This window comes from Talpa europaea (assembly GCF_964194135.1).
Source record: "Talpa europaea genome assembly, chromosome: 9".
Classification (NCBI taxonomy): domain Eukaryota; kingdom Metazoa; phylum Chordata; class Mammalia; order Eulipotyphla; family Talpidae; genus Talpa; species Talpa europaea.
Genome location: NC_140076.1, coordinates 8,187,143 through 8,212,430, shown reverse-complemented (window position 1 = coordinate 8,212,430; position 25,288 = coordinate 8,187,143). Strand labels below are relative to the sequence as shown.

At 39.0% G+C, this 25,288-nt stretch overlaps 1 protein-coding gene across 2 annotated transcripts in view; it reads right to left on the bottom strand.

Annotated features, from left to right (window-relative positions):
- Positions 1–25,288, bottom strand: part of SPEN (spen family transcriptional repressor) — a gene marked incomplete at both ends in the record, with an annotated part of 72,944 nt that overhangs the window by 10,922 nt on the left and 36,734 nt on the right. For both annotated transcript variants that reach the window (XM_084242867.1, XM_084242868.1), the window contains 7 exons: positions 1,564–1,664; positions 2,642–2,755; positions 4,230–4,343; positions 4,688–4,813; positions 6,608–6,759; positions 10,364–10,564; positions 12,353–12,513. In XM_084242867.1, the coding sequence (XP_084098993.1) occupies positions 1,564–1,664; positions 2,642–2,755; positions 4,230–4,343; positions 4,688–4,813; positions 6,608–6,759; positions 10,364–10,564; positions 12,353–12,513 (969 nt within the window). The remainder of the gene's footprint in view (positions 1–1,563; positions 1,665–2,641; positions 2,756–4,229; positions 4,344–4,687; positions 4,814–6,607; positions 6,760–10,363; positions 10,565–12,352; positions 12,514–25,288) is intronic.

Genomic DNA, 25,288 nt, shown 5'->3' with positions numbered 1-25,288 from the left:
AGAGAGAGAGAGAGAGAGAGAGAGAGAGAGAGAGAGAGAGAGAGAGAGAGCGCGCGCGCTCTGTATCAAAACCGAATTTCTGGTTGGAGGATTATTGATTTTTGAACTTTGGGAATGTGGATTCCAATCTATTAATGAAAACTTTAGAAGTTTGAGCTTTTGGAAATTTGGCTCAAAGGGACATTTTTTAAATTAAAAATCTCCACAGGTAGTCAATGACCATAACACAATGTTTGATGAGAAATGACTCAAAAAGACAAATACCACCTTCTGTGACTTAAAATAAAAATGAAGGGGCCTCCCTGGTGGTGCAAGGTGTTAAGCACCACACTATGAAGCTATCTGCAGCCTCTGCAGCACGAGTTCGATCCCCAGCCAGCCAGGGAGCAACCCACATGGCGCAGTAGACCTCTCCTGACTCGCCTGCTGCTCCCTTCAACAGTGTATTTCAGTCAGTCTGCCTGTTCTGTTCCCCACTCTGTCTCTGGTGAATCCTCTCCCCCCGCATCTCTGGCCTGTGCCCCAGCTCTTGTATGCATAAGAAAATACATTTAGCAGGTTTCTGCTGGCACGATCAGGATCTGGCTTATCCTTTGTGAGCCCCTTTTCACTTGAACTGAGCATCTAATGTCATTTTTCACACACAGCCTTTTACCTAACACCATGTACAGGCATGTGGAGAGCCAGTGGGGACACGCCACAGTCACAGGTGTCTGGACACACAGCTTGATCACATGGATGCTGGCTTCTATTTGCAAATGTGATCAGCTACTGAAGGACCAGATGACAGTGTATTATTTTGTTTTAATATATTTGGTCAAATAAAAAAATCAATCATATTCCCCTATATCATATACAATGTTATGTTACAAAAACAGAAACAAAAGAAGTTACAGAAAAAGAAAAAACATTAAAGCAAATGAAAAAAAAAAATCAGCTTAAGGGCACTGATTCAGACTGAGACCTCAAATGAAATGAAGGTTTCATTTCCTTCCTACAAGTAGCAGTAAGAAAAATTAAATACAACAGGACTGCAAACAATAATAAGAGGACATTTCCACATTGCTAACATTTCTATATTGTTTTCTAGTTGCTAAAGTTATTAATTTATATATGCTTTGGCTTACTGATTCACACACTATTTATGAGATTCAAATTTAAAACAAAGCTCTTGACAGTCTTTTAAATGTCTTTTTTCAATTAATTATATGATAACCTAGCACTTTCATATATAGGATATTTAGTTTATATGATGCTTCATGTTATATTTAATTTAAAACTTCAAACAGGTGATTTATAATTATTTGTACATAAAGTTATAACCTGACAAAATAACTTTTTCACATTATAGAAGAATTCACTGAGAAATACAGATTACCCCAACTCCCATGAACACTGGATTCATAAAATAATACTGTATCTTTACAGGAGGGGAAGGAAGGAAGAGTTTTTTGGGGAGTGAGAGTAGAGATAAGGGATGAGAAATAAAATTTAACCCCATCTAAAATTTATGTACAAGAAATTTTAAAAATCAAGTTATATGACTAAATTTACAATACTTACCTTCTTTCTGCCAGCATTTCATAAAAGTCTCTGATGTCTTGACCAGATTTTTCCATACAGTGATAAAATGCCAGCTGACTTTCCCGATTTGCAAAATCCACCTTAAGAAAAAATAATAGTAGGTGTTTTGATGCAAGTTTCAGATCTTAATGATGGAAAGCACTGTTGAATTTGAAAGTTCTTCCCATCGCAGCCCTCTAGACAAATTTCAAGAAAGGGCAAATTCCATCTCAATTAAGTGAAACAGTCTTCGTAACTGAAACTGTTTTATAACCTGAAATATCTCTTAAATTCTACACAAGTCTTGAAAAAGAATTATAAAGTTCCAGAAGCCAATCCTGAAGGAGTGGAAAAAGCAAAATGAACAAACTGAAACAACACCTATTCAGGATTCTAGCTGTCAATTTAAAAATCAGATCAACTAAATCCAGCAATCACTGTTGTATATAAATTTGCTAGAACCAGTTAGGACATAAAACAAATATGAAAGAACATTTAAACTTCACTCACAGCTGGGCCTCAGGGTCATGGAGCTTATGACACTTACCATCTATGATATCTTATTTTGAAACACTTGTTTCAAAAATGTAATCATCACAGTTACTAAGTGCATCAATCCCTTCAAGCTATCATGGACAAAAGTCTTGAAACAAAAACACCCTTGAAACAAAAACAAAAACAAAAACAAAAAAAAACCTGCGCTTTTCAGCAGTGAAGAAGAGCAAGAGAGGATCACTCAGGAAGCTGCAATGCCTGGCACACCACGCTCCTGGGTGTGGTGGCTGTGGGCCAATCTGCACCAAATCACACAGGTGAACATCAGGGTTCCAGGTCACGGAGAAGCACACTTCTCTGAATGAGGGGATTACTGAGGAATGTTCTGTAGTTAATGCTTCACAGACCCTGTTCCTCAAGTAACTGAGTATAAAAATTATAAACCCCCACCTAAAAAACTGCGGACACAACAATAGTTGTCCTATAAACCAATCCCCTTGCTGGCCACCTATAAAATGCCAGTCATTAAGAAGGCTGGATCTGAATACAAGTTTGTTGCTCTGCTTAAAGTCATTCTGCACACCTTAATTTTGTTCCCACCAATTTTTCTCCCCTTGGTCTCTTTTACAGCTGCTTGTGCGTATTCAATTTCATTGTAGAGAACCAGGGCCATGCCTTTCAAGCGGTCAAACACCACCTATAAAAAAACAAGAAACAACAAAACAACAACCAAGTAAGAGCCTCATCCATTAGTCTAAGTATCAGTCCCAACAAAATCCTAAGTCACAAGGACACTGCCAAGAAAATATATATACATATATATATATATATATATATATATATTTTTTTTTTTTTTTTTTACTTTGTTTTCCATGGTGAATGAGTACTGTGTTTAAGTAAGCATTCCTCTAGTTTTGGTTCAAAAAAAACCAACACCCTTGCAAGAAAAAGAAAAAACCCTGAACCAATAAAGAATTTTAGTGAATTGGGGGTATAAGTGTCACTAACTGTCTTACGGCTGCCAGATTTTTCATACTAGCAGAGTTTATGATGTGCTTTCCTCCTACCAACAAAAGCTGTATTTGAAGAAATGTCAAAGTCACACAACACAGCTAACACCACAGAGTGAACCTGCTCTTCGGGAGCTGAAGGCTTTACCTTCAGATAATGAAATGGGGTCCAGAAGACGCTTTTCCCGTTATATATGAGGGTGTGTTAACATAACGAACCTGGGTACGTGACTATTCTGTTGGGTGAGCAGCCCTTTAAAGTCACCATAGTTTATGGCCTCCCTGGTGGCACAAGGAGTAAGTTGAAGCATTATGAAGCTAGCAGCAGCCACTGCAGCACGAGTTTGATCCCCAGCCAAGGAGCTACCCACATGAAACAACAGACCTCTCCTGTCTCCCCACTGCTTCCCTCAGTAGTGTATTTCAGTCAGTCTGCCTTTTCTGCTCCCCACTCTGTCTCTGGTGAATCATCTCACCCTCCCACACCTCTGGCCTGTAAACCAGTTCTTTTTTAAAAAAGTCATCATAGTTGGGGCCTCCCCAGTGGCGCAGCGGTTGAGCGCTGGGTTGCAAAGCTGCCCACAGCCTCTGAGGCGCCAGTTCGATCCCTGGCTGCTCCCCGGCCACCAGAGACGGGTCCCACATGGCACGCAGACCTCTCCTGCCACCTGCTGCTCCCCTCAGCAGTGTACTTCGGTCCTTCTGCCTGCTCTGCTCCCCACTCTGGCTCTGTTGAATTCTCTCACCCTCCCGCGCTTCTGACTGTACCCAGTGCTTGTATAAATAAATAAATAAATCTTAAATAAATAAATAAAGTCATCAAAGTTAAAAAAAATCAAGTCTGATTACGTATTAACACTAATTACATAATAGTATGTATGTGAATAATTATAGAATTAGACTAATTTTAACATGAGATAAAATTATAAAAACCCCTAATAAACATTCTACTTAACCATATTATGATTAATTTCAAAATTAATCATCTCAGCTGGTTCAAAACATTTTTCCAAATATATACACACTATAACCTAAGAGATGCAAATGTATGTACGAGTTATTATAGAAAAGGTCAACGCTAGAAATCAGAATTGAATGGACACAACACCAAGAAAAGAGAGTCGGACAGGACTTTCAGCCACACCAATACCTGACACCTACCTTTACCACAGGCCCATATCGGCAGAAATGTCGTGTTAAATATTGATCAGACACATTTGAAGAAAGCCCATCTAACCACACGCAATTTGTAGGCATGCTTTTTCCAAAACCCAGCTGAATAGAAAAAGGGAAATTTCTGTTAGTATATAGTCACCAATCATTCAACTACAGAATACTAAGAAAATCTGTCTTCAGTAGAAATCTTACTAAACCAGTATCTCAAATGGGAATCATCCAGTCAAAATCAAACAGAAATTTACAAAAATGCAATCCTGCCTGCCTAAGCAAGTATTAATTCAGATTACAGTACAATAGGATGAGGATGCAAAGTTTATCGCCTTTATGGTCATCTAACTGTACCCTGTAATTTTAACTAATGAGACATCAGCACAAAAAAACCCAAATCTTAAAGACACAACAAGTCTCAACAGCACCATAACCTATGCAAATTCCCTTACCTTGAGGCGATTATTTCCTAGGTATTCCCCATCCATCTTCTTAATAGCCTTACACACACTGGCAATATCACAGTACTGCAGGAAGGCATACTGGGGAACCCCGTTTACTTTCTTAATATCGATGTCCTGAAAAAGTCAATGGATACCACTTAGTGACAGGACAAGAAAACAGAGCAAGTCCATGTGAGGGGTATATTTCTCAAAACAGTCATAATCCCTCAAATCTTATTCTTATTAGTTAAAATGGTCATCTTAATACAACCATAAATTGGCAGCCTAGAAAACTATACAACACAGCATTCGTCATAAATCATGAAGCTCTTTGCTGAAGCGTCACTACACTGCAACTCAAAATTCAAAATTTAAAATCCATAATACCTACGTTAATAGAAATAGATGATCAAAATAAATCTTAAAAAAAAAGAGAGAAATACATGATCAATATCTAAACTTTTTCCTTATTAGGGGCAGGTCATTTAAAATACAGTTAACTAGTCCTACACCAAAACTGTGAAATTAAGAATGATAAATCAAGTTTTCAAAAAGTGATTTAAAATATGAAATTCTGAATTAGAAGAATCATTTTCTCAGAATACTGACTGAACCAAATGCTGGTGATTGATAAAATCGGCAATAACCTCGCATATCCAGAACAAATGGATAAATATGGATAAATATCTGAACAACTTTGTGAAGATACATCAGAATATCATCCCTGGATTTATGGAATATTTCCTATCTCTTTGGAAAACTCAACACCTGCGGCCAAACCCAACATTCTGGAACTCGCTATTTAAATGAGGAAGAAGAAAATACCCTGGCTTACTCATGAAAATTGTTTTGAGAAACCAGATAGGTCAATGAATTACAAGTCACTCATCCAGATAGGCTGTAGAGCTGGGATTAGAATATACATGGCTCTCGCAAAAATAACAGAACTCAAAACAATTAAAGCTAACAGAAAGGAAGATGAATGTTTTGGTGGTGTATTTTTCTAAAAATGTCATTTCTCTGTTTTTTCTTTACTTTCTACCAACTTCTTTCTCTTGCCCCACAAGTCTCTCTGAGGTTTCAATCAGCCACAAATGTTTTATTCCTAAGGATCTTTTTAGTACTGAGCATTAGTGTAGAAAGATGGACAGAGGGACAAATGGACACACACACACACACACACAAAAGATTAACAACAGCTGTTCCTACCCTAAACATGTTTTTACTCTTCAAACTCCAAATGTCAGCAGCACAAATGTCTTAACTGCTGTCAATAAAGAGAAAGTCCCTATTTTTCCAAACACAAAACAAAACAGGATATCCCAAGGGCACAAAGCTCTGACCAAACTGTTACAGGACAGGGAGAGGGGAGGGACCACCCTGTTACAAAACCACTAAAATCAACTCATGTTTTGAGTCATGGAGCACAGAAACATCCTTTGAGCCCTGAATCTAACAGTGACTTGCATAATATAAAAATGTGATTCTAATTAAATTTTCAAAATAGAACTGAGCTTTCTGCATATGACATCTACATTCAAATAAATCAGGGACTGCAATGTGCAAATGACAATAGTTACACACTAATATGCTGCTTCTTTCTTACAAACTTGCTTTCTCTTTGTGAATTTCCTTTAACCCACGTAACTAGAGACAGCCTTAAAACAGCACCAATGGACAAAGAAAGCGAAGGAAAATGCATAGAAAAATAAATATGTAAACAAAATAAAGACAAATATATACTCTTACACATGCACATAAAACAGTCCCCTGTGGGTTTTACTCAGAATATCTTTTAGCAGTAGTTAAAAACACATATGGCAAATGAGGAAAAATAGTCATTTCAACACCGTCTAAATATCATCTTTCTGAATATAATCTGTTCTACGTCAAAGATCTAAAAGTTTTCATTGTCTAAAAGCAACATACCACAATTTCTCCAAACCGTTGGAAGATGTTGCGAAGGTCATGGTAAGTAGTGGTTTTCTCAAGGTTGCCAATAAAGAGGGTTCTTGTTGCTTTGGGATGAAATTCATCTATCCTTTCATCCAAAGGACGAAATTCATTTTCACTTTCTGTTTCTGTAAGCGCAATGCGGGTAGAGTAAAAAGGAAGAAAATATTTTAATATCGTGGGAAAATTTATATTTAAGAAACTAAATCTTTGAAACAGTGGGCTTGAGTACTGATACAATCTGAAAATCATACACACCTTCCGAACTAGGTGCTTCTTAACTCCAAAGCAAGAGCAGAAAACAAAGACTAAAGAAATCTGTCTTAAAAATTAGGGGGAGGACCTCCCTGGTGGCGCAAGGGGTTAAGACGCAACCTATGAGGCTGTCCGCAACCAATGCAGCACGAATTCGATCCCCAGCCAGCCAGGGAGCTACCCACATGGCGCAGCAGACCTCTCCTGGCTCGCCCGCTGCTCCCCTTAGCAATGTATTTCCGTCAATCTGCCTGTTCTGTTCCCCACTCTGTTCTGGTGAATCCTCTCACCCCCCACACCTCTGGCCTGTACCCTAGTTCTTGTATGCATAAATAAATAAATCTTTAAAGAAAAATTAGGGGGAAGTAACTTTGTTTGATCTTAAAAATAAAAAAGCAGACTGACTTTCAATCTGCTAAGTTGATTTGTTTTTTAAATAATCATTAAAACAGAAATAAGATTTTAAACCCCAGCAAAAATGGTAATTATTTCACCCTAATCTTAGATTCCAAAATTCCACAGCAGGGTCTCGATGTGATATACAAAACTATAATCTGAAATACATATACTGTATGTATAGTAAATAGTCCAGCTGCATTATTTGTTTAAATTACACTTCAACATTTAGCCTTTCACATTATATTTAATACCCAACTGTCTGAATGCAGAAATTTTTACACACAAGAAAACTGTATGAAAGTTGACTGAAGTGACATTTACAAATTACCTTCATTTGGTGTTGCACAGTTCCCAACTACAGACAGAAAGAGACTAAGTGATCAAGGTTTCTATTTCTTACCATCAAGAGCCCTGGTTTAATGTCTAATTCAGCCAAGGACTTTCCCTGAATCTCCATTCATTAATTTGGTCATGAGAAGGGGCATTCAACATTTCACTGATAACAATTACAATACAGCACGGATGTTTTTTCTAAACTGTAAATCAAAGCCATCTAAAAAAGTTAGTATTTAATCAACTTGACTAAAACAAAATTTAGTGCCTACCACTGAACATTTCTGATATTAACAACAACAATGGTATTAAACACTCAACTTCTGAGTTTTTGAGTAAACTCAGCTAGAACATATCTTGCTCCCAATTCTGGTTTATTAAACTCAGCTTTAACTGGTATCATCAGAGTATGTACTTTTACAGAGTCAGGTTGACAGAAAATGGCCCAAGGCTCCAATACCTATTTCTATATTTTCAGCATATCTCAAAGGGTTAGTTCTCATTTCAAGCTCAACTAGGTCTTCTTGAAACTAATATAGGGCAGATATTAAGGAATATTTAAAGAGGAAAATGAAAAAGAAAAAATAATTTGTATCTTGAGGTTTGTGTTCCAAAATGCAAAGTCAGAAGAATAAAGCATGATTTGCAGCCATTAAACTCTGCAACTCACTTCACCAAATAGTTCAGTAACTTTTCAAAACTGGAAATTCACTTTAGCAAAGAAAGAAAGAGTACATTTCCACATGTACCCTGTTCAATCTTCATGACCAGATTACATGACACATAAAAAACTTTTATCCAACAATCTCCAATATCTGTAGGGGAGTCTAATGTTGCACATTAGCATAAGACAGCACAATTGTAAAAAACCATCAGGGGTTTATCGGTAAAGCTGGCTTTCCTGGATTTGGATCTTTTTATTTCCAAGAGGTCCCTCCCTACCTGAAGGAAGCAACACACTCCATACACCTCGATGCAGGATATTTATGACTAACCATTCAGTAGCGTAATTCCAACTGAGTCACCATACTTAAGTCAATGTTTTCAAATATCCCATTAAACTTCACTGGCCAGTGGTTAAGGCCCAATTTCTTTCTGGGTGCTAATTAATTAAACGAAATGCATTTTTAAGATTAAAAACCTCAAGCTTACCCCACCACTGAGAGATCAGAGGATCACCTACTGCTAACCGCCCCCCCCGAATTACACGCTCAATACTTAAAACTCATAGAGATTATATGACATTCTAAATCCTATCCCTCAAGTCAGTTCTGACCTGTTCCAAATGTATTAAATAAGAACACCTGAGTTGCTCCTCGTCCAGTATAACTCAGGGCAGTACCTCTCAAACTTGCTAGAGAAGGCAACATGAAGGCATAACCTATAATTCCTTTGAAAAGATAATCTCTTTTAATTCCTGCTATACTATAGTATAAACATAACTTTTATGTATACTGGGAAACAAAAAAAATTGTGTGCCTTGCTTTATTGTGGTATTTCTCATTACTGAAATGGTCTAGAACCAAATCTGCAATATGTCTGCGTTGTGCGTGTATAAATGACATTTTCACACTCTTACCAGACATTGTGTTTTTCCTCCTATCAAACAAAACGATTATTCCAAAAAAAAACAAACTATGCTTTATCCTATAAATTCTACTCAAGTCTTAGTCAAATTTCAACTATCTCAGCACCAGGATGAAACTGCATAATTTTAATGGTTCTTTTCATTCCTCTATACATTTACTCACAGTGGCCTTAAATTGGGAGTTCCCAAACTTCAGTATACAAATTCTGAACCACTCCTAGTCTCCGCATGCTCACAGAGTCTACATTTGCGAAAGCACTGTAGGTGGCTGGGAAACAGGAGAAACAATGACCCCGAGCCATTCCTAAGGAAACGAGCTGCTGCGTTCCACAGAACAGGCCTTCACCGGGTAGGTTCAAACTCATAAAATGTCCCCTTGAAATTCTCAAGGTGTAGCACTCACCTTAATCTTGTTTCTTCTTTTTACTATCTCTCAAAGTCATTGAAGCTAGAATAACAGATCCATTTATCAGGCATAGTGGAAATAAAACTGGTCTAACTAATTCTTCCTATCAAATGTAACAAACAAGTTTGTTTTCTAATTTAGGATAATTCTGTTGTCACTCTCCTAGGAACTATCTACTTATCTCAGTCAACTCAACCCTTGTGGGAAGGCAGGACTCAACAAGAGATTAAGAGCCTCCCCTGGTGGTACAGCGGTTGAGCACTGGGCTGTGAAGCTGCCCGCAGCCTCTGCAGCACCAGTTCGATCCCAGCGAGGGTCCCACATGGCGCGACAGACCTCTCCTGCCGTGCCTGCTGCTCCCCTCAGCAGTGTATTTCATCAGTCTGCCTGTTCTGTTCCTGGCTCTGGCTCTGGTGAATTCTCTCACCCTCCTGCGCTTCTGACTATACCCAGGCTTGTATAAATAAATAAATAAATCTTTAAAAAAAAAAAAAAAAACACAAGAGATTAAGCTCTGGCTTTCAGACTATCAAAAGTCAGCATTTCTCCTTTACAGAAACAGAACAATCTTCATCCTGCTTAACCAAAACAATGTATTTTACTGACCTGAACAATATATATACCACTCGTTAAAATATAAAACACTGAAAGTATGCCAATAATTAAAGCTAGAATAGTGTCCATATTCAGGTTAAGACATCGTCCTGTCATGAACTGGAATACAAATAGCACTAATGCTTAGCTTCCATACCTGGCCCTATCCATGCTGTCACTTCAATCTGCATGCCAAAGAAAAGTTTTCCTTTTGACGCAGTCAATGCTTTTTCTTGGTCCTCTTGCTGCCGAAAGAATACGAGGCCATACCTTTCTTCTGAAGTTCCATGGATCTGCACTGAAGTCACCTTTCCAAATTTCTTAAATTCATGGAAAAGGCCATCTTTAAGGCTTGTATCTAAATCCCCAAACAAAAACAAAGTTGCTTATTCTTCTAATTTAGTTACAACTCAATAAACAAACTTTAACCTTTAACCTTTAGCCTGATTATTAACTCAAGTTTTGGTTAACAAATGAAATAACTCTAAAAAGGCATTTTGGAGACTACTGTATGCTTCTGAAAATAAACTGGGTATTAGAAGATATGTTTGGTACTTGTTAGGTAAGAATGGTATTGTGGCCTTGCAGAAAAATGCCCTTATATTTTATAAATAGCTGCAAAAATATGTATCTTTAAGTCATTGTGAAAGGACTTAAGAGAATCAAGGATTAACTTTAGAAATTAAAAAAAAGGCAAGAAGGACAATGTAGACAGATAAAGCAAGTTATGCCAAAATATTGATGATTTCTTTAATCAAGGGTATGGCATACGGAGAGTTCAATTTGTTATTAATTATGAAAATTAAAATTTTCCTAATAAGGACTTACATACATACATAAAACTTAAAGACCTGAGAAAGAAAGCCTTATTTGTAGCTTTCTGAGCAACATGTCCATGGTAAAACTGTGTGGTTAAGTGGCAATATAACATGCTAAACAACTTTAAGGCCTTCTAGAGATGAATCTTATCATCTGAGGGTCATGTGTTAACCCAATTCATTATAAAAATTAAAGTTGTACAGAAATACAAGTCAATTTTATCACCTGTACAACCTTAGTATCAAGTCATTTAAATAAAAATTTCATCAACATTGTGTATCAATATTTCTAATGCACAAGCTTGGTGTGCAAGTTTTACAGACTGTTTAATAATGTCAGCACTCTCTGAAATGTACTTAGCTAAGAATTGCTTAGTCTGGTCTTTGTTGACTTGACCATCTACTAATAGTTTATGTATTCAACATGCCTAACATAAGGGTAACAGTATATTATGGAAAATTCAAAATATCAGAAGTGAAAGAAAGACTACAATGGAGTACAGCTTTCAACTAGACTTATCCATGACTTTCCTTATTTAAAACATTAATATTTTGGAGCCTTCCTAGTGGTGCAAGGGGTTAAAATGCAACCTATGAAGCTATCTGCAGCCACTGCAACAAGAGTTTGATCCCTGGCCAGGGAGCTACCCACATGGCTCAGCAGACCTCTCCTGACTCGCCCGCTGCTCCCCTCAGCAGTGTACTGCAGTCAATCTGCCTGTTCTGCTCCCCACTCTGTCTCTGGTGAATCCTCTCACCCTCCACACCTCTGTCCTATACCCCAGTTCTTATATGCATGAATAAATCTTTAAAAAAAAAGCCATATTTTATATAGCATGCACTATACAACTTTTGAGTGTGTGCATATGCATAATATATGCATACATATGCTTAATAAAACAACATGCAATCTTTATATCAAACTAGAAATTACAAAAAGTTATAATGAGCACCTGTTTTCTCTTACATGGCATTAAATTCATGGAAAAGGCCATCTTTAAGGCTTGTATCAAAATCCCCAAACAAAAAACAAGTTGCTTATTCTAATTTAGTTACAACACAATAAACAAACTTTAACCTTTAGCCTGATTATTAACTTAAGTTTTTGTTAACAAATGAAATAACTCTAAAAAGGCACTTTGGAGACTACTGTATGCTTCTGAAAATAAACTGGGTGTCAGAAGATATGTTTGGTACTTGTTAGGTGAGAATGGTATTAATAAACCACAAAAAGAAAAGTTGTTTTCACTACAAAGTGTAGCATTGAAGTCACTCAGTCTCTCATTCTCCAACAACAGCAGAGGGGAAAGTAAAATAATAAATTTTACCTGTGGAGCGTACTGGAAGATTCTGAACTTTGATCCCAAAACTTTTGCGGGGCTCATCTTTTTCCAGAGATGAAAGTAACTGGGAAGTGGGTGCGGGGACTGCTGCAGACTGCACTGATCGGGCTGGAGAGTCATCACTTGAACTACTGCTGGAATCACTGCTGTAGATGGGGGGGAGGGGGGAGGAGAGGAGAGAATAAAAACTTTGGTGAAAAGGCAAACAGAAAGTGAGTGGCATATAAAACTTAAAATTGACAAGTGGTAATAATTAAGTCTAAATTTTTAAGTCTAAGACTTCTCAACACCCTACTTTCTCCACAGCTATGTCACATTCTACCTTCAGAAATGACACAAGACAGCAAACACTGGCCTGAGAATATGGAAGCAAAAGTAACAATCTCTGACCACACAATACATGCCACCTGAAGATAAGTATTTCCTTCTGTGTAAAATCTGAATATTTTTTTCCAAATGAAATTAAAAGCAGTAAATACAATTCACATAAGGATAATAAAATAAAATAATAGGTATATGAGTTTTGGATTCAGAAATGTCAATTCAAATCTTGGCTCAAACAGCATATATCCTTGGACAAGTCACTTAATTGCTTACTAAGCCTCAGTATCCACAACTGTAAAATGGAAACAATAATAGTACCTATCTCATAGGACTAAAAATTAGTAAAATAAATCCATGGATTTACAGAGTTTGGAATATGTCAGCATTCAACAAACATGACAGCACTGCTCTGTTCCATCACTACCACCACCCCACCATCACATCCTCATCAGTAAATTAATTTTTAGGAAAACATAAATATCCAAAATAATTCTACAGGTAATTTTAAGTCTGAAGGACTAATGAAGTAATATTGCATAAGTCACTTGAGTCATTAGGTTTAGATCTTTCAATCTTCGAATGTGGAAAACGAGAGTCAAAGAACTGAATTTATCACTCTCTTCACTTTAATCCAACATTCAAAGGTAGAACCAGTCAGTTGAAAAACAAGGAGAAAAATATTATCTATGCGGTCAGATTAAAAGACATATTTTAAAAAGTTTAATAAGCCTAAGAGCTATGTGAGAAATGCAAGATTCTTTTCAGTACTGGATGCGCAAGACTGCTGTCATTTTAAGTTCGTTTCTAGCAATCTCAAATAGATTAATAAAAAGCTATTTATAGACTTGTGAATTCTGCTTCATACTGTCCCCTTCCCTGTTGTGGAAGCCTTATCTTTTAAGCAAATAACTTGAAGGGGGTTACTCTATCTTAAGCACAAGTCCAGAGGAAAGACCCAACAGTTTTTGCTATTTCCTCCAAGACTACAGCTCTCATATCCAAATTAATCTCTAAGCCAACTAGATGACGAAGTCTAATCCAAGGATTGGAGACAAGTATGCTAGTGTTTTATTTAAAATAAAGACATAAATACTATAAAAAAAAATAAAACGGGGGGTGGGGGGGGCTTCCTACTGGCGCTAGGGTTAAAATGCAACCTATGAAGCTATCCGCAGCCTCTGCAGCATGAGTTTGATCCTCCGCCAGGGAGCAACCCACATGGTGCAGCAGACCTCTCCTGGCTAGCCGGCTGCTCCCCTCAGCAGTGTACTCCGGTCCATCTGTCTGTTCTGTTCCCCACTCTGTCTCTGGTGGATCCTCTCACCCCCTGCATCTCTGGCCTGTACCCCAGCTCTTGTATGCATAGATAAATCTTAAAAAATAAAAATAAAAAACAGGGTGTCAACACAAAGAATTTCATGGATTTTTGTTTAGCTCACACAAGCTTAGCTAAAGATGAAAACTTCATACGTTATTAAAGCTTTCTGACACTTGAAGCAAGAAATAAACCTATGCCAATAAGAGCCAAAAGGAGGTATCTGGGTTACAAGAAACAAAGGACTACAGGTGAAAGACTGAAGACGGAAATACAGGTTGCAACTGTTAGGCTTCCTATAAATGACCAGGCTTCCATTTCCCCATATATAAAAAGAACATTTCCCTCTAAATCATTCAGCAAAAGGATTACTAGTACTAAATGAATAGCATAGTATATTTTCATTCAAATTAAGGGTCAACAAAAGTAACCTTTTTTTTTTTTTTTTTTTTTTTTTAAGATTTATTTATTTGGGCCTCCCTGGTGGTGCAGCGGTTGAGCGCTGGGTTGGCGCCGGTTCGATCCCCGGCTGCTCCCCGGCCACCGGAGGAGGGTCCCACATGGCGCGCAGACCTCTCCTGCCGCCCGCTGCTCCCCTCAGCAGTGTACTTCGGTCCTTCTGCCTGTTCTGCTCCCCACTCTGGCTCTGGTGAATTCTCTCACCCTCCCGCGCTTCTGACTGTACCCAGTGCTTGTATAAACAAAACAAACAAATAAATAAAACATGCCTCTAAAAAAAAAAAAAAAAAGATTTATTTATTTATTTATACAAGCACTGGGTACAGTCAGAAGCGCGGGAGGGTGAGAGAATTCACCAGAGCCAGAGCGGGGAGCAGAGCAGGCAGAAGGACCGAAGTACACTGCTGAGGGGAGCAGCGGGCGGCAGGAGAGGTCTGCGCACCATGTGGGACCCTCCTCTGGGTGGCCGGAGAGCAGCCGGCGATCGAACCTGCACTGCAGAGGCCGCGGGCAGCTTCACAACCCAGCGCTCAACCACTGCGCCACTGGGGAGGCCCAAAAGTAACCTGTTTTTAGCCCAGGAAAAAGTTACGTGTTTTAAATACTCCCAGCATGTTTTAAATACAAGATTATTCACAAGACCACCTGATGACTACAGTGTAGAGTATATTATGTCACTTATCGACTTAATAAGTTCCAATGTGTCATAAAATAACCATAAGGAAAATACCTAAATTATAATATGATCAGTATCACATATACACCAAAATTCCTTACCAATAGTGATGAAGAAGCAAATACGGGCAAAGGTCTATTAAAATTATTAATAAGGCAACAAAAACAAAGTTCTTTGTATGTCTGTATTACAAAAATGGAAAGGAAGGTGATGACTCAATGGTGACAGTAATTTTAAAATCAAGTACAAAACAGTGATAGAAACTGTATGATATCAGTATCATCGTACTTTTTGGTGAATTCCCTGCTACCACACCAATTCTGAAACAAGATGTAGAATTTAACTGGCAGAATTACTGCTGACCAATTTGAAGTGATAACTAGAAAGGGGAAAAAGTTTAAAAAGAATTATGAAGTGATAAAATGACATAACCTTTGAGTTCACACTTTGATACACTAACCTAAATACAAACAACTACATCTCCAGCATAGTCTATTAAATATATTATGGATTTAAATATCCAGAATCAAAATGGGGGCACATATTTAGACTCTCAAATGCTACTAAACTCAGAAGAAGCCCAAATGTCCAAAATATGTGTCTACTTTAAAATTTTAAAATTATTTTCATAATTTTGTTTAAACTGAAGAATCACAACAAAAAATATATATATAGCCGAAAATATATTATCTCAAGTAACAATTTTCTAACAACCTCTCTTTTCCACCAGTAGCTAATAATCTTTTCTCTCGACATAGTCAGTATATAAGCTTGAGTTAAGGGGAAAAGATGCAAGATGCAGATTTTCTATCAGGTTTGGGCAATTAATAAATGTGCCTACCACCTTTGACGCTTCCCTCAAATGGGGGTGAGGGGAAGACATCATATCATTTCTTAAATGGAATCATGCCACACCGGGTAATAAGCACTCTATATCCTATTTTTTATTTTTTTTTATTATTATTTTTTTTAATGTGAGAAGACTTTTTTTTTTTTTTTTTTAAGATTTATTTATCTACACAAGCACCGGGCACAGCCAGAAGCGCGGGAGGGTGAGAGAACCCACCAGAGCCAGAGCGGGGAGCAGAGCAGGCAGAAGGACCGAAGCACACTGCTGAGGGGAGCAGCGGGCGGCAGGAGAGGTCTGCGCGCCATGTGGGACCCTCCTCCGGTGGCCGGGGAGCAGCCGGGAATCGAACTGGCGCTGCAGAGGCCACGGGCAGCCTCGCAACCCAGCGCTCAACCGCTGCGCCACCGGGAGGCCCTATATCCTATTTTTTAAAAGTCTGAATTTATAAGATGATCATGACTTTTTAGAGCAGCAGTTCCCTAAATGTGGTTTGAGGAGCCATGGAGACTCCCACATTCCTTTAAGGGGTCTGTGAGGTGCTCCTTACTTCAATTACATACCTTCAATTACATGAGGCCAGACTGTCTTCACACATTTCACAGAAAAAACTTAAGTCAGTTTGAATACAGAAGTAGTTATGAGAATCGAGCTATCTTATTAAACCATACATTAAAGATATTTGCCAGCAGATAAAACAATGTCACCCACCCCACTAGTATTTTTTGTTTTAAAAATCAGTTCAGTCACACCGGCTGAGATCTAAAATTAAAACTGACTGGGGAGGTTCCACCCAGAATCAGATGACATCTTGAGGTGGACCGCATGCCCATGATCATGGATGAAGATCTTCATCTGCAAAGATAAACTCTATTCCTTTTGCCTTTCTCTCTGTGAAAGCGCATGGAGACAATCAATGATCCTCAGCTCTGGCAACCATTGCTAAATTTACCACTAAGACATTAGCTGCATAACCAAAAGTCCCCTACCTTCTTGCTAAGGTGATTTTTGATAGCAGAGTTGCCTTAGATTACTTATAGGCTGAACAAGTCATTCGTCTGTGCCATAGTAAATACCTCCTTGCTAGACCTGGATCAACATCTCTGACACTGAGGCAAATGCAAGAAATTAACAAACAAGCCACTTTGCTAAAACAGGCTGATGGCCCCTTTCAAGGTTCAGTCTCTGATTTATCTGATAGTAACTGGTTTGGTTCATAGGGAGCACTAAGGAGCACACTTAATCTCTTGGTATTAACTGATAGTAGTCATCACTGAAGTCTCTGTTCTCTCAGGGACCTCAATGTCATGTTTGCAGTCATCAGCAATACATCAGGTGGTCTCACCATGCTTGGAGAAACAGCAACAAGATGAACAGCAAAAACAATATTCTTCCACAGACCTGAAATCATAACTTGTGAATTTCACAAAATAAGAACAGCTTAACTGAACAGTGACCAAGAGCGGGGCTAATAACAAATATGTAGTCAATCTCTCGTGAATGAGATGACAACCAAAAGGAGAGTTTTGTAAAATTACTGAAAGGAGGCCATTAGACTGAAACGATTCTAGTACTTTAGCAGCATGCTGAAGAAACCAAAACCTAAGCCTGTAAATGCCTAAACAGTATGCTAAGGACACCCAATCACAAGCAGCCAAGTAGGCTTTTCCAAGTAAGTGAAATGTTTAAGTTCCACCCAATCAAACAATTTCCTTGCTTTGCTTCCACCTTTACTCTGTAAGTCTTTTCCCTCCAGCTCCTTTTGGTGGCGCACTAATAACCACTTCTGGTTTGATAAAGCCCAATTCAAATTGGTTTTTGCTCAAATAACCTATTACTAAAAAAAAAAAAAAAAGAAGAACAGTATGTCAACAAATCAATAAATAAAAACTTCACATTAAAAGCTTGAATTTCTGGGGCCTCCCTGGTGGCGCAGGGGTTAAAGTCTCAGCACTCTCAAGCTTTTGCCAGCCAGTAAGGCTTGAGTTTGATCCCCGGCCAGGGAGCTGACCCACATGGCTCAGCAGACCTCTTCTGTCTCACCACTGCTCCCCTCAGCAGTGTGTTTCAGTAGATCCGCTCGTTCTGCTCCCCACTCTGTCTCTGGTGAATCCTCTCACACCCCACACTTCTGGCCTACACCCCAGTTCTTGCATGCATAAACAAATAATAATAAGGCAAATATTAACAGGCATTATCTACAGTAAACAAAAACTAAATTATTTCAGAATGTAAAAGTGACCTGAGCCCAGAAAGATTAAAAAAAAAAGAGAGAGAGAAAGAAAACTCACTAGCACAGCTGACAGTTCAATAGGTTCGCAATTTGTGGTGGAATTGAAATTCTACTACTTCTGATGTGACCTGAATTAATTCTCCATTGTTTTGTGTGTGTGTGTGTGTTTTTTTTTTTTTTTTTCTAAGAAAATGAGGAAGGAAATACTCAACTGTGTGGTCTAGGAAGCACTGCATTCTGCCTCTCTACTATTTAATTTCCCTAGTGGGTTACCAGACCTCAAAGGTCCTGCTCAAAGTTATGTGACTCTCCAATCTTTCACCTCTGCCAGTCACCTACAGGATAAAGTCCACACTCTTCAACAAGGTAGAGGACCCTTTACAACTTGGCCCCAAACTAAATATTTCTAGCAGCTCCTTCTTGCTCCCTTGTCACAACCCTCTAAGCCCACTCACTAATGATGTACCTGCAGAAGAGAATCACACCAGTTTCTAGCCATGGTACCATTTTGTTTTCCTGTCAGATGAATCCTTGGTTAAATTACTCCCCCCAAATCCTTAATTTTCTCATACGTAAATGATATCACTTACCATCACTTACCAAGGGCCTGTTGTTGAGGATTTAATGAGCTAATGATTATGAGAGCTTACCACTCTAACTTGCAGTAGGCATGAAAGCTCTTGTCCACACCCACTTGTGTTGAAAGCACCTTCCTGTCCCTCCTTACCTGCCCTGCCTTCAGATACTAACTCCCAAAATTGACCTCCTGCTCTGCAGCTACTGCTAACACACCTCCCACACCATCCCACCTCAAACCAAGCATTCACTGGTTCCTTTCTGTGTGTCCTGAAAACTCTACTACAATCTCTCTCAAATCCCTTTATTCTGTGAAAGAACTCATTTAGCAGCTTCTTCAGAGTCGAATACTGAAAATCCACCTTTGTCAAAAGAGCCTCGAATGGTGCCCATTATGTCATGACTGGACCGCCAAGAAATTGATTTGAACTTGCAAGTATTGAAACTGATGCCTCAGAAAGTACACCAAGTTCAGTAAAATGAAAATGTCAAATAAATTGAGTACATAAGAGTGAAATGAAAATGTACTGTTTGTTGCAAAGTAGTTCTTTCTTCGGTATTATTTCATTAACTATTCAAGGGGGGAAAAATGGTTGTTTTAAGGTTCTAGAACTTTTAACTGAAACATATTAATAAACCTGACTGAAAAATATCACTGATTGTTATAAAAACAAAAAACACCTCAAGGATTTCGATGTCTAGAATTTTGTGGAAGGTGCTTTTAAAAACAAATCTTTTCTAAGATGAACGCAAAAGCACAATTAAAATTAAAAAAAAAAGTTTTAAATGACAAATAAAGCCCAGTCTTTGGATGGACTATTTTAATTCATATACAAATACCTACATCAGTGGCTCTCAATGGTGGTGATTTTGCTCCCCAAGAGACATTTTTGGTTGTTACAAATGAGGGCATGGGTGAGACTTACTGCCATGTAGTAAGGAGAAGGCAGGGAAGATGAAACATTCCACATTCCCACAACCAAGAATTCTCTGGCTCCAACCATATGTATGCCAAGGTTGAGAAATCCTGGCCTGCATTATTTCTTTACCCTCCTTCCCTCCTTTTGAAAATCCGACATGCTAATTCTAGGCTGCAACTGAAACATGGGATCCTTAAAGTGACTGTCCTTCCTTTAGTGTATCACTTCTTAAGATCTTAGAGTAACTCTAAAACTTACAGGGGGAAAAAAAAAAGTGAAGCAAAGAGGTCAACTTCTAAAAATTATACTCAAGAAGCTGGGTCTGAAACAGTCTGCTGTCACTCCGTTTGGGAAACATGATAAAAGGGGAAACTGCAAATAACACTTTATATATGCCTTCACCACATCAATACCAAGGTCAAAGTATTTGCAGACAAAACTATTTTAAAATGGTTTCTTAGCTCTATAGCTTTCTCTAATCTTAATCCAGGGATTTAGGATGGTAGGTTAGTGTCACAATTAAGAGTTTTCCTTACCAAAGTACCTTTATTTATTTGTTTGTTTGTTTGTTTGTTTGTTTATGCATACACGAACTGGAGTACAGGCAGAGGTGGGGGGGGGGATAAGTGGACCCACTGAGGAGCAAGACAGGAAAGGTCTGCTTCGCCATGTGGATCAGCTCCCTGGCTGGGGATCAAACTCATGCATGCTGCAACTTAACCCCTTGCACCACCAGGGAGGCCCCAAAGTACCTTAATGAGGTATTTTGTTTTATAACTTAAAGACATTTTAAATTTGTCTTTTAAAAAATGATGCTATAACATAAACAACCAGGTGCAGAAATGGGCACCTTTGAACTTGAGCAGACACTTCTCCAAACAAGATATACAAATGGCCAAAAATATGTTCATCACTCATCGTTAGGGAAATTCAAATCAAAATGTATGCATAATGAGATACCATTTCAGACTCATTAGGAAGGATATTATCAAAACAGAGAATAACAAGTATTGACAAGGATGTAAAGAAATTGGAACCCTTATGGTATAACTGGTGGGGTGGTAGGTTGGGATAGGCGCTGTGGAAAACAGTATGCCAGTTCCTTAAAAAACTAATTACCACAGTTCAGTAATTCAATTTCTGGGCAAATAACCAAATGAATTGAAAGCAGGGGCTCAAATATGTACCTGTGCACCCATATTCATAGCATGCTTGACAACAAAAATGGAAGCAACCCAACTGTCCATCAATAGACTGGACAAACAAAATATACTACACAGAGAGAGAAATATTATTCAGCCATTAAAAGGAAGGAAATTCTGATATGTGTTCAACTTGGATGAACCTTGAGGCCATTATGCTACGTGAAATAAGCCAGTCACAAAAGAACAACTACTGTATGATTCAACTTACTTGAGGTGTCTAGAGGAGCCAAACTGATAGAAACAGAAAATAGAATGGAGGTTGCCAGGAGCTGAGGGGGAAGAGAATGGGGACTCATTTACTGGATATGGGAGTTTGTTTGGAAAGATGAAAAAGTTATGGAGAAGGATGGGGGTGATGACTGCACAACAATGTGAATATACCCAACGCCCCTGAACTATATGCTTAAAAATAGTTAAAATGGTAAATTTTGTTATTTTAACACACACACATACACACAGATGACCTTTATAAAAAATAAGACACAGGGCCTGCCCGGTGGCGCAGCGGTTGAGCGCTGGGTTGCGAAGCTGACCACAGCCTCTGCAGCTCTGGTTCGATCCCCAGCTGCTCCCCGGCCACCAGAGGAGGGTCCCACATGGCGCGCAGACCTCTCCTGCTGCCCGCTGCTCCCCTCAGCAGTGTACTTCGGTCCTTCTGCCTGCTCTGCTCCCCGCTCTGGCTCTGCTGAATTCTCTCACCCTCCCGCGCTTCTGACTGTACCCAGTGCATGTATAAACAAAACAAACAAATAAATAAATAAAAGCATGCCTCTATTAAAAAAATAAATACATAAATAAATAAATAAATAAATAAATAATAAGATACAGGGACTCCCTGGTGGCACAGGATTAAAGACCCAGCACTGTCAAGCTATTAGCTGCCACTGCAACATGTCTTCAATCCCCAGCCAGTGTGTTTCAGTAGATCTGCCTGTTCTGCTCCTCATTCTGTCTCTGGTGAATCCTCTCACCACCACTGCCCCCCACCCCCGCACTTATGAATTATACACACCCCAGTTCTTGTATGCATAAATAAAAGCAAATCTTTAAAAAAAAAATAAAATGAGGGCCTCCCTGGTGGCGCACCAGACCTCTCCTGTCTCGCCCGCTGCTCCCCTCAGCAGAGTATTTCAGTAGATCCGCCTGCTCTGCTCTCTACTCTCTTTGGTAAAGCCTCTCACCCCCTACACCTCTGGCTTATACCCCAGTTCTTATATGCATAAATAAATAAATTTTTTAAAAAATAAAATGATATGATGTTGATTAACTGAATCAAGAGAAAAAATGACAAAAGGAAAACTTTTTCTTCAAAGACAGAACGAGAACCCTAATATACCCACAGTAATTTTTTTACTGTAATCAACTTTTATTGCTGATATAATAAATTATTTCCTAAGGATTTCCTAATAGAAAATCTAGAACTCAGAAATTAGCTTTTCTTGAGATCCAGCTTCCATCTAGCTTTCGCCTATTAGAATTTATAAATATCAACCTTGTCTAAACTCAGACAGGCACCTGCTCCACTTTATAGGTAAGGTTAAGACTAAAAAGATTTAGTTCTCATAGTACCTATAAATAAAAAAACAGGCTTTACTTCTCTTGCTGTTCTGAAGTCCAATAGTTGATATAAGGAAAAACAAAATCACTGAAGAATATTTTTTAATGAGTGTCTTATGTTGGCAGACAATACTGTTCAAACTGAGCTGAAATAATGCTGTGTGATTATCTTGCTCACAGATTAGGTACAAAGGTGACTCTTGGGAATGCAGTTACAGCTGCAGTTAATGTTTTTAAGTTTATTTCTGTCTTTTGATGGGGTTAAATAAAAGAAATATGGAAATAGTTACCCTACAGAATGACTTCCGCAAAGTAATGCTGCTCAAAAAAACCCAAAGATGTTGTTATTCAGTCTCAAAAGAGAAACGACGTTTGCTACAATATGAATGAATCTTAAAAACATTATGCTAAGTGAAAAAAAAACAGACAAAAGGACAAATATCACATAATTCCATTTACATGAGGTGCTCAGAGTAGTCAAGTACATAGAGACAGAAAACAGAACGGTGGTTGCCAGGTGTTAGGCAAAGAGCAGGAAACCACAGTATAATGGATACAGTTTCAGTCAGGGAAGATGAAGCAGCTCTGGAAATGGGTGGTGGTGATGGTCACACACTATACAAGGAATACTGAACTGTGCATCTTAAAAAGTTAAAATGGTAAATTTTATGTTGTATATATTTTTCGACACACAAAAAAACTGAAGCCTTACAAGTTTTGGCGTTATAACCATCACTAAGAAGCATGTGGCTTATCATCTGGTGGGCTTTACAGGTGCCTAAAATTCCCGTTTACTTTCAATTCTGACAGGATGGGCTAGCAGAGACCTAATCACAGGTGCTGCTTACCAATTTGTTGTCAGATTTTTAAGGGAGTCAAGTATGTGATCATATTACGCTATAGACAAATCCTGCTCAGTACAAAATTCATATTGGATAGAGTGAAAACATTATTCTACATGCTCATTGTGTCCATACCTTGGTCCTAAAATTCTTCCAGCTTAAATTCGAAAAAGCCTGAGCTCACAGTCATTACATTCTTGGCAATCCCTTAACACTCAGAAAACCTGTTGCTCGGGCCTCCCCGGTGGCGCAGCGGTTGAGCGCTGGGTTGCGAAGCTGCCCGCAACCTCTGCAGCGCCGGTTCGATCCCCAGTCACTGGGCGAGGGTCCCACGTGGCGCACAGACCTCTCCTGCCGCCTGCTGCTCCCCTCAGCAGTGTACTTCGGTCCTTCTGCCTGCTCTGCTCCCTGCTCTGGCTCTGGTGAATTCTCTCACCCTCCCGCGCTTCTGACTGTACCCAGTGCTTGTATAAATAAATAAAAAAATAAATCTTTAAAAAAAAAAAAGAAAGAAAGAAAACCTGTTGCTCAAGTGACTCAAAGTACAAAGAATCAAACATGCATTCTCCCTGCAAGTAACAGCAGATGTAACATGTCTGCCTAAGGAACAAGAAATCCTTCCCTGTGACAGCAAAGCCTTTCAGAACATCCTTAGTAAAGGGACAAGTTGAAGAGAAATCTAAACTGTCATTTGTGACACAGTGGGAGCCTCCCTGGTGGTGCACGGGGTTAAGATGCAACCTAGGAAGCTGTCTGCAGGCACTGCAGCACGAGTTCGATCCCTGGACAGGGAGCTACCCACATGGCGCAGTAGACATTTCCTGACTCACCCGCTGCTCCCCTCAGCAGTGCATTTCAGTCAATCTGTCTGTTCTGCTCCCCACTCTGTCTCTGGTGAATCCTCTCACCGCCCTACCCGTACCTCTGGCCTACACCCCAGTTCTTGAATGCATAAATAAATCTTTATAACACAGTGGGATTTTCTTATTCCTTTAGTGTCATACAATATATAAAGCCACATATATTTTTTATATGAACAACTCTAAGCTGCTTCAAAAAGCATAAACCAAGAAAGCAAAAAGACGAAGTAAAAGGGTACTTATTAAATGCTTATGGACAACTTCACCAAAACTGTTACAGGGCAGCCCTGATACAAAATGGGTTGCCTGACTGTGGGTCCTCACCCGCACGCGCTTTCAAGGACTTATCAATGCTCTACTGCAGGCACACAAGAAAGGTTAATAAATGGCTTATTTACAAGGGAAGGGCAAATGAGGAAATGTACAACTCAGGGAGAAAAAGTGGGAGACAAAGTTTTAAATGCGTCCTACCCGATCCACCAATCTGGAATCCCAAATGGCACTCTGAGAGCTGGCCGTGAGCCAGGAGCCGTGAAGCCAGGAGGTGAGAGAGCAAGAGACCAAGAGACCCCCAAGGCCCACGTGTTTGGTTTTTATACCAAACCTGGCTGTTTAACTCCACCCTCAGGTCCCAGCCACCTTCCCTTTGGTGGTGACAGGATTTGTCTTTCCCAATGTCTTGATGGCTTTGGTCTGGAGTGGGGGTGGAGTCCACAAAGCCTGCATGGAATTAGCTCAGGACATCCTTTCTCCCTAACAAAACCACAAGTAAATTTTTACCTTTTCCTAATTTAACTTTGGTAGTTCTTTCCATCAGAATAAACAAGAACCTTGGTCCTTTCCACTTTTGAAATCCTACGTGGGTCTGGCAGTTCCAGACCCAAGAGATTATTAGAAGGGCACCTCACTCCCCACCAGGAAGCCTAAAGCCATCTACTCTTTGGGGCACTTATTTATTTATTTATAAATGACTTCAAATGACACACTAAGAAACCATTGCCTCAAGTTCTGTCTAAACACCTCCTCTGCAGTTTCTTCCAGTGGAAATAAACACCATGCTTTAGTGCAAATGGCTCCGGCCACCATGACACAGCACATTTAAGAAGT